The sequence below is a fragment of the Leishmania mexicana genome, chromosome 18 (genome assembly GCF_000234665.1).
Source record: "Leishmania mexicana MHOM/GT/2001/U1103 complete genome, chromosome 18".
NCBI classification, from domain to species: Eukaryota; Euglenozoa; class Kinetoplastea; order Trypanosomatida; family Trypanosomatidae; genus Leishmania; species Leishmania mexicana.
In genome coordinates, this window is record NC_018322.1 from 246,486 (window position 1) to 256,005 (window position 9,520).

At 58.8% G+C, this 9,520-nt stretch overlaps 3 protein-coding genes across 3 annotated transcripts; all 3 read left to right on the forward strand.

The window, feature by feature from the left end:
• Positions 1-685: 685 nt before the first annotated feature.
• Positions 686-1,330, forward strand: LMXM_18_0620 (putative 60S ribosomal protein L10a; the record flags this gene model as incomplete). Its single annotated transcript, XM_003874028.1, has 1 exon — positions 686-1,330. The coding sequence occupies one exon, from the start codon at positions 686-688 to the stop codon at positions 1,328-1,330; it is 645 nt and encodes a 214-aa protein (XP_003874077.1).
• A 2,648-nt stretch (positions 1,331-3,978) lies between these two features.
• LMXM_18_0630 (hypothetical protein, unknown function) lies at positions 3,979-5,682 on the forward strand (the record flags this gene model as incomplete). Its single annotated transcript, XM_003874029.1, has 1 exon — positions 3,979-5,682. The coding sequence occupies one exon, from the start codon at positions 3,979-3,981 to the stop codon at positions 5,680-5,682; it is 1,704 nt and encodes a 567-aa protein (XP_003874078.1).
• A 663-nt stretch (positions 5,683-6,345) lies between these two features.
• Positions 6,346-7,161, forward strand: LMXM_18_0640 (putative serine/threonine kinase-like protein; the record flags this gene model as incomplete). The annotated part of the gene is made up of 1 exon (XM_003874030.1): positions 6,346-7,161. The coding sequence occupies one exon, from the start codon at positions 6,346-6,348 to the stop codon at positions 7,159-7,161; it is 816 nt and encodes a 271-aa protein (XP_003874079.1).
• Positions 7,162-9,520: the final 2,359 nt, after the last annotated feature.

Genomic DNA, 9,520 nt, shown 5'->3' on the forward strand with positions numbered 1-9,520 from the left:
GCAGCGTCGCTCCTTGTCAAGTTATTCCTGCGAAGCACATACCCCTCTCCCTTTCTCCATTACTTCGCGAAGCCCACGGTCGTCTTCACGTGCACAATCGCGGACGTGTGTGCGTGCTTGCGTGTGTGCATATCCTTCATCATCGCCTGTTCGCCTGCTGAGCATGCTCGGCGGGGCATGCACCTCTCCGATGGCTGTGAAAGGGAAGGAAGAGAATCCGCGAAGCGACGCGCGCACACACTCCCGTGCCTCACCCACGGCGATTGTGGGCACTTATGCACGCTCACCCGCCGTCCTCCTGTGCCTTTCTCCATCTGCTGTTTATCTATTCCGCCCTCCCCCTCCCCCTCCCGCCCTCGCACCGTCTCTCTCCCAACGCCTTACACACACATACAGAGTTGCCTTTCGCGCCACAGAAAACGCTCATGAAGAGAGCCACAACGCACACCGCATATTGATAATTCAGACGTAGCAGAGTCCAGTGTAGCTCCTCGCAGAACCCCTCCCCTTCCCCTTTCCCCCTTCCCTTCCCTTCCCTGTAATCCACTAAGAACGCCTCGCGTTGTTTGTTTACTTGCCTCTCTCTCCCTCGCCCTCGCTTACCCGCTTGCTACTCGTTGTCAGCGGCGCACGCACCTACCACGCACTCGTAGTCACAAGCGCGTACATCACCCACGTCACCAGCATGTCCAAGATCGCCCCGCAAACCCTGATGGAGGCCATCCAGGCCGTCCTGAAGGTGGACAAGGAGCGCAAGTTCAAGGAGAGCGTCGATCTCCAGGTCAACCTGAAGAACTACGACCCCCAGAAGGACAAGCGTTTCTCTGGTTCCCTGAAGCTGCCTAACATGTGCCGCCCGCGCATGACGGTGTGCTTGCTGTGCGACCTCGTGCACGAGGATATCGCCAAGAAGGACGGTGTCCCGACCATGAACCAGGAGGAGCTGAAGAAGCTCAACAAGAACAAGAAGCTGGTGAAGAAGATGTGCAACCAGTACGACGCCTTCCTGTGCTCTGAGTCGATCATCAAGACTGTGCCGCGTCTGGTGGGCCCGCACATGCACCGTATGGGCAAGTTTCCGACGGTGTGCTCGCCCAGCGAGTCCCTCACAGAGAAGGTCGTGGAGCTGCGCTCGACCGTGAAGTTCCAGCTGAAGAAGGTGCTGTGCCTCGGCACCTGCGTCGGGCACATGGAGATGAGCGAGGAGCAGCTCCGCCAGAACGTCACGATGGCGATCAACTTCCTCGTGTCGCTGCTGAAGAAGAACTGGCAGAACCTGAAGTCGGCGTACATCAAGTCGACGATGGGCAAGCCGCAGCGCATCTACTAGCCAGGCCAGAGTCTAGGCGAGTCGCAGAGGCCTCTCTGGTTGTTGAGGGTTTTTGTGCTTCTTTGACTTGCCCAGCATCCCCTTCGCATTAGCGCAGGACGCGGTGCGCGAACGGAGTGTGGGCGCACGTGCGCATGACTGTGCACTCTTTTCTTGTCGGTGACGCCTCGTCTGTTTCTTCGTTGTGTTCGTTTTTTAGTGATGCGGCGGTGCCGGTGCGCCGAGACGGGGATGCGCGTGTCTCCCCGTGCGCCACGCAGCGACGACGCAGAAAAAAAAGTTTGCTTCGTTTAAAACCGGATTTTTTTTCGTTTGCATTAGGGCTCAAGGGAAACGGATGTTTGTCTGTCTGCCTCTCTCCGTTGTCATCATCAGGGAGAGTTCGTCGAGGATGTCGCGGTCGTTGCCTCCACCTTTCGTTGCCGCGTTTTGTTTTTTTTTCACCCGAGGTTGCTTGATCGCCATCGTCCGCGGTCTTTGCCTTTGCCGGTACGCGTGTGTGTGTGTGTGTGTGCGTGCTGTGTCGGCCACGACGACGCAGTCACATCGGCGGAGGCGGGCGCAACAGCGAGCAGTGAAAAGAGAAGCGAAACATGCGAAAGACGAGCATCACCGTTTCTATACTAGGAGCGTGCCGTAGATGGACCGAAACCAAAAAAAAAGAATGAACGCGCAGCAGCACAGGAGAGAGCGAGCGAGCGAGGGCCGGGCGAGCCGGCGGCGGCGAGATGGTCACATCGATTGCATCCGTCCCTCCTCACCGCCATCTTCGTCCGCTCTCGGATTGTCGTGTCGCCTCGTTTTGCGTTTCTCGCTTTCCTTCTTTTGGTTGTCGGCTCTTCTCTGCCACCTCCGCCCAACTCGTAACGGCTACGTTTTCTGTTACTTTCTTTTCAAGTGTGCGTGCGTGTGTGTGTGTGTCTATCCGCTGCGTATGTGTGTGCGTTGATGTGCTTCTCAATAGCGTCCTCTCCCCCCCCGTTCTCGCCCTCGACGCTTCCCCTCTCTCCCTCGTCTTCTCCAGTGCCACCATGCTTGCCCCGCCCTCCCCTCCCCTTCGTCTTATCGACGCCTCTCCCATCTCTGCTCCCTTCGCGTTCTCGCATGGGTGGCAGAGATGGATGGGGTTTGGGTGTGAGCTTTTTCATGGGCGAAGAGGGGGAATTTTGGTGCTGCGCGGTGGCGGCGATGCGGAGGGGGGGAGGCGTGTGATGCGGTCGAAAAGAGTGAAGCACGCACGGGCATTCCGTAATCGCGTGCGACGCTAGAGGAAACGCCAACAAACAACGGCAGCGCAACGCCAGCAGAGACCCCACCAACACCCCCCCCCCTTCTTCTTGTCCCTGGCGGGCCGACTCTGAGCTTAAGGCAACCCACCCACTCTTTCGTTTTTCTACTTTTTTGTTGTTGTTTCGTACACTTCCATGCTGCACCATGTGCATATCAGCGATGGAGACGGGAGGAGGGCGAGGCCCCACAGACATCGACGTGCGTGCATCGATGCGCTGGACACCACCCCTCCCACTCTTTTGTGCTTGTCTCTCTCTCTCTTCGTCGTGGCTGAGCAACGACGGCGATTCGGCCAGAGGGGGAGCGGGCGAAAAGGCTAAGCGGGCAGACCAGGTTGAAGGGTGAGAGAGCGGGCCATCATATGGTGGCACATTCGTGGCACCAAATACGCGTGGATGCGTGGTTGTCTGTCGGGGGCTCTCCCTCTCCCTCCCTCCCCATCTTCTTCCTGATGTTGTGTGCGTGCTGTCATTATTTCAAGTGATTTCGACATGAAAGTCCCTCAAAAAGTCGGACAGAGGCAGACAGGGGCCCTTACAAAACTCTGCCATCGCCTTGTGGTGGACGGGGCGCCGCTATTCTGTTATCTCTACACACGCTGCAGCATGTGTCCCGGACGCGCACACACGCCGAGCGAGGTGGGGCGAAAGGGGGCGGATTGAGGAATAGGCAATCTCCCCTCACGTGCGACCGTGTCGTTGTCAAGAGCTCGACGCATCTAAATCGCTCTCTCTCTCTATGTATAGCTCCCTCTCTCTCTACTCAGCGCGCGCCTCTGTTCTCTCTTGGCGTCATCACTTCTCCCCTCCCTCCCTCCCTCGACGCTTGATAAACGCCTCGTTTGCCTGCGGTGTCGCCTCTCTCGCTCTCCACACCCCTCTCGCACACGCAGATTTCTTTTCTTTGGCGACGGACAGGCAGTGACATCTCTTCGTATCGTCTGGATCGCCCCTCCAAGCATGCCTTCGAACGTGTGCATTCCACTTGATGCCGCGCACCCCATAGATCTCTGCCCATCTACATGAGCAGCAAGACCGCTGCCGCCGCTGTTGCCCACACGCTCCTTGCGTGTTACTTTGGTTTCTTCTTCCTAGATCAAGTACCCGACTTTCCGTTGTCTGTGCTAGGCGTCGACCAGCCAACCCTTCACAGCATCGCATACCGTTGTCTTTGTTTCCCCCCTTCGCTTGGTGCGTTGCGGCAAGTTTCGTGCTCCCTCTCATCTCTCTCTTCACCTGCGCCCCCCCCCTCCGCCCGCCCCTTTCCGCCCCCCATTGTCGCTGTACTGCCATCGCAAGTTGCCTCGCGCCTTGTTGCATCTCCGGCTCCCGCTGCTCTCACCGCCGTTGCCATCCAGGATGCGAGCCTACATTGATAGCATCTGCAACCGCAAGCCACCGTCCAAGGCGCCGCAGGTGCGGCCCACGAAGAGTGCGCTGCTGCTCCTGTCTCACCAGGAAGCGAAGAGGCGACAACTCGGTGAATCTCAAGCAGACGGCTCCATTTCCTTGTTGACACACCCGCATCGGCAACCGCGTACGGCAGCTGCCAAGTGGCCCCTGAAAGCCACTCCCTCGCTGGGGCCACCACCCCGCCCTCCTGCATGTCGCTCTTCATCGCCACTGGCGCATGATGTGCTCGCTCGCACACCGGCCGCTTCCTCTGTAGCGGCGGCGGAGTCACCGTGGCACCCCCTTTTTACCTCCGCCTCACAGTCGCCGGCGACGTCACCGCGGCAGCAGCAGCGGCCGGGACGCCGCACATCGGAGGAGGAAGGCGAAGCAGGTGTTACTCGAGAAGAATACTGGCCCACGTTGACTCGCCCAGTAGAGGTCGACAAGGCGACACCCGTCGCAGTAGCGGCTTACGGTGACCGCAGGTTCTACGACGACACCGCCGAGGATGGCGAAGGTGGTCACCAAGAAGCCGACGTAATGCACGCCTCGGCAGCAGAGAGGGGTGGCTGTGCGGCGTTGTCGCCCACTCGCACATGGAGGTCTGCATGGGCTCCGTGGAATCCCCCGTCACACAAGGTGCATCAGGATCTAGTTCGGAGTGACGCTGCTTCGCCGTGCCCGACTACTTGGCGCCTGCGGTATCCTTCGTCGTCATTATACACCTCTCCTGCCCCACACGCGCGCTCTGAGATGGAGCCGCCGCGCGTACCGCGTGCATCTGCAGCGCGTCCATCGATGGCCAGCGGCACGCCTAGCGACAGCAATCTTGCGGCTCTTTCTGGCCAATACCCCACCGCCCCGGCAAGGGCGGCCGATTGGAACGAGTCTCCTCAGTGGTGCCACCCGGTCTCGGCACCCCAGCAGCAGCAGCAGCAGCAGCAGCTGGCAAGAGTGCACGAGAGGCACGAGAGCTACTCCAGTAGCGCTCACTGCACGAGCGATGCTGATGTCATTGCTAACACGCAGCGCCGGCCAGACTCTCTGCCGTCTCGCCCGTCATTGTCGTCGCTCTTCTCCTCGGGTTTCTTCAGCCGGGGGCCCGAGGCGGCCATGCACCGCCGTGCTGAGCGTTACTCGACGGTAGCGCACCGAGCCAGAAACCCTTGCGCGCGTTTTCATGCTACGGCGCAGAGCGCCGCCTCTTCGCTTACGAAGCAGTCGCAGCAAGCGAGCCAACCGCGACCCGGTGCAGATTATCGCTGCCGTGACGTGAACAAATGCAGTCTGCGCGACTTGCAAGAAGGACTGTGCACTCGTCTGCAAAGACGTCTGCACGACCTCGAGACCTCGCCATTGAGTTGCATCTCGCCGATGGACTCGACAGCTGCTGCGAGAAACACTGCATCAACGCCTCTGCTCGCTGATACGGATGCGACGCTGCGCCTCTGGCGTGATACGCGGCGGGCGCTTCGGCAGCAGGTGATGCATCGCAGCGCAATTCACGATGTGCAGTGCAGCACCACACAGAGGGGGCAATGGCCCAATGCCGAAGAGGGCGTAGTGATGGACGATGTTGTGCGCCGTATCCTCGCGGAGCGGGCCGCCTCGCGTGCATATCTACTCGCGGGTGTCGCTGCTGCGAAGAGGGAGGAGCGCACTCAATGACGCTACATGCTTGTACGTGCGCGGATGCGTGAGTGATTGCGCGGCGTTGCTTTTCTGTCTCCCTCTCTCTCTGCCATACGCTCCTCTTGCCCGTCGAACGCCATCTCCCTTTCCGCTTCGCCGCAGCCCAACTCAACACGTATGCGGAGGTCTGCTGCTCTTGAGCTGTATGCGTGAAGGAGTAGGCGTGGATCTGCATGTGTGCCACGTCGCACTTTGCTTAGCACGCGCGAGTTTGTTTGCATGGCACACAAAATGCGGCGCTAACGTTGACAGCCTTCTTGTGCGGCGACAGACACCTATTCTCCCCAACTCTCCTTCTCTTCTCCCTCGGTCTTGCCACGCGTTCGGCGCTGCTATGCTCCGCGGCAACGTGTTTGATCTATGCGCTTTTCTTTGGGTGCCTGGCGCCTCCGCACGCACGCCCCCCTTCCCTCGCAGTGTCTCACTCGCTCTTTGTGTTTCTATTCTCGTGCTCTCCTCGGCTTGTGCGTGCGGACGCAAGCTCTCCTCCTGGACCTCTCTTGAGAAACTGTTTCGTCACCGCCACCATCACCACGGCACCTTCTCTTCCTCTCCCCCTCTTCACATGTTTGAGTAACGTCGTCGAGGACGGTCATCACAGCCACATACACGAACAAGTAGCTACAGGCAACAGCAGCCATGGATCCATCTGTCATGGTGGGCCAGTACACGCTGGGGAAGCAGATCGGCTCCGGCAACTTCTCCAAGGTGCGACTGGGCACCGATCCGCAAGGCCGCACATGGGCCATCAAGATCGTGGATAAGCGCCGCCTAAAGAAGGAGAACATGGAGGACCAGATGCTCCGTGAAGTCGCCATCATGCGCAGTCTGCGTCAGCAGAACGTGGTGAAGCTGCAGGAGGTGCTCCAGTCCTCTAACCATTACTACCTAGTCCTCGAGCTGGTCACGGGCGGCGAGCTGTTTGACAAAATCGTAGCCGCCAAGCGCTTCGACGAGCCGACGGCGCGTCGGTACTTCCACCAGCTCATCGCAGGCATGTACTACTGCCACTCGAAGGGCTTCGCCCACCGCGACCTGAAGCCGGAGAACCTGTTGCTCGACGCGAACGGCACACTGAAGATTTCCGACTTTGGGCTCAGCAACCTTCAGCAGGATGTGCTGCTTCAGACCATCTGCGGCACGCCAAACTACGTTGCACCGGAGGTGCTCATGGAGCGCGGCTACAACGGACTCTCGGCGGACATCTGGAGCTGCGGCGTGGTGCTGTACGTGATGCTGGCGGGGCGTCTACCGTTCGAGGATCGAAACATGAACGTCCTTCTCGGCAAGATCGAACGTGGCGACTATCAAATGATCCGCCACATCAGCGACCCTGCCAAGGACCTCGTCGCGCGCATGCTGACCGTTGACCCGCGCAAGCGCATCTCAATGGAGGATGTCATCAACCACCCTTGGTTTCAGATTGAGTGGAATCCGAGGTTACTCTCCACGTAAGGCGTGGCAGATGATGGGGGAGATCGGGGCGGGGGAGTGAAGCTCCGTAGAAAGTGTGAGCGGCATGGTATGTCGGTTCTTCTCAGCCTTACCGACCATCCCGCTCACTCTGTTGTCATCGTTCCGAGCTGGGGAGCCTGTTGTGTCAGCAAGGAACGTACATATATATATCCCCCAAGCCCCTCTCCCCCCACTCACCCAATCCTTGCGCGCGTACGTGCGGGTCTCTCAACGTGCATCTTCACCCCCTCCCGTATGTGCCCCTCCTCGTCGTCATCGCATGTGGCGCCGCGCACATCCCTACCACGGCCTGCGGTAGCCCTTTTCTTTTTTACATGCTTTTTTTTGATATTTGCGTGTGGGCGTGTGTCACATGCCGCGTCGTCCGCACACATCCCCCACCATTGTCACGACCAACACCCCTCACCACGCGCTTCCGGCGCACACCTCTGCACTGTCCCTGTTTTACTGCCTCACTTTCCCACCCCCTTGCAACGTCATGCTCTGATAGCTAGCCCGCCATTTTTTGTATTCGCCGCCCCTTTCTCTCTCCTGCTGTTACATGTCAGTGGGGAGCTGAATGTGGGTCTGCGCGTGTGTCTGGAGATAGGGATGTGTGCGTGTGCGTGTGCATGTGTGTCCCTGTCGTGCTGCTTGTCTCCCTTCTCTTCCCCTTGTGACTAACTCTTCCTATTCTTCCGAGCCCTCCCCCCCCCACACACACACGTCCCCCATCTTGGTCTCTCGCTTTATTGTTTTCCGTTGTTGTGAAGGGGAGTGCGTGCAGTTGATGTCGACGGCGGCCCTGTCGTCGTCCTCTCCTTCGGCACCGCTTTCTCCTCTCTCCCCTCCCTCCTCCCTCATGCACCCTTCGAGCACCCTTCCCCTCCCCCTCCCCCTCCCCACTTCACACACACGCACGCACGCGCACCCTCTCGTTCATAGTCATGCGCGTGCTTTTTTTCCCCTTGGGTGCAATGATGTACATACTCGATATATATATATATGTGTGTGTGTGTGTATGTGGTGGCGTGCTCAGCTCCTTCTCTCGCTGCTGTCGACTATTCCTTGGCTTTGCTGCCGCCTGCGTGGCTTCTATTTGTTGTTGCGGGGTCGTGTGTGACTCGGATGTGGAAGCACCGCGGCTTATTACTTTTTTTGAGGGGGAGTTGGTTCGATGCTTAGCGTTGGTGAATCGGCGTGCGTGCGTGCGTTTGTGTGTGTGTATATGCTCAGTGTTCTACCTGTCCAAGGAGCCAGCTGGGTCAAGCCAGCTGCTGGCGCACTCTGACTCACAGACCCGCGCCTCATACTCGCACACGTCCATCAAGGAAGAGGTCGTTGGAAGGTGGCAGGGGTAGGCGTGCACGAGCACACATACTCACGCGAACAGAATGAACACGCAACTCTCGCGCTCCGACGTGTGCAGCAGAGCTGAGCGGCTCTCCTTGTTCTCCAATATAGTGGCTTCCTTTGTTTATGCTGTAGTCTGCCAAGCACCAGAAATGAACATGCAGGCGGTGGGAAAGGGAGGTGGGCGGGTGGTTCCGACGGCGATGTTGGCAGACGCGAAATTTCAGATGTGTTGTAGCCTTGCATCTTGGTCGCCAAGGACGAAGCCCAGGAAGGCGCCGTGGGTGTGGGGAGAGGGGGGACATGGAGTCCGTGTGCGTCTGTTTCACAACACAGACAGACAGACAGAGAGCCGTATTAGACCCTGTTCCTGTAAAGTGCGCGTGTGTGCATCATCATCTCGCAGTCAGCTACGCGCAGTCCCACTGTGTTGGTTGTGCAACAACTTCTCTCTTTTTTGTTGTTTTCGTTGTCGCTGCGTTCAACACTCCTGCACCCACGCACGCCATGGCACGGTACTGTTGGCTCCCTTCAAGTCTTTTCCGATCTCCTCCTCCCCACCGCCAGCCCCTCGTGTTCTCTCCTCTCCGTTCAGCGCGGTCGACCCGCCCCTCCCCTTTCCTCCCCACAACCGCCCGCCGCCGCCTTCTCACGGCATCCGTGGTCAGTGGCCTGTATGCTTGTGAGGCGGTGGTGTTTTCTTCGCCTTCTCCCCACGCCGCACCTCTCCTCTTTCCGCTGGTCCACTTTCCCTTGTCTGATGTTGTTCGTTCTGCCACACGTTTTTTTTTTTTTGGGGGGGGCAGGGGGCAGGGGGCAGGGGGCAGGGCGGGGGAGATATGTGCATGCGTATGTGGCTATTCCTGTATGTCAACACTGCATCGACGACGACGACGGCGACACCACCCTTCTGCCTCTCTTTCCTTTTCTTCGCACTGTTTTTTTTTTTCTTCTTCGCTTTGGCTGGATGGTGTCGCTGCGATCGTTGTCCGACTCGTTCATCGTA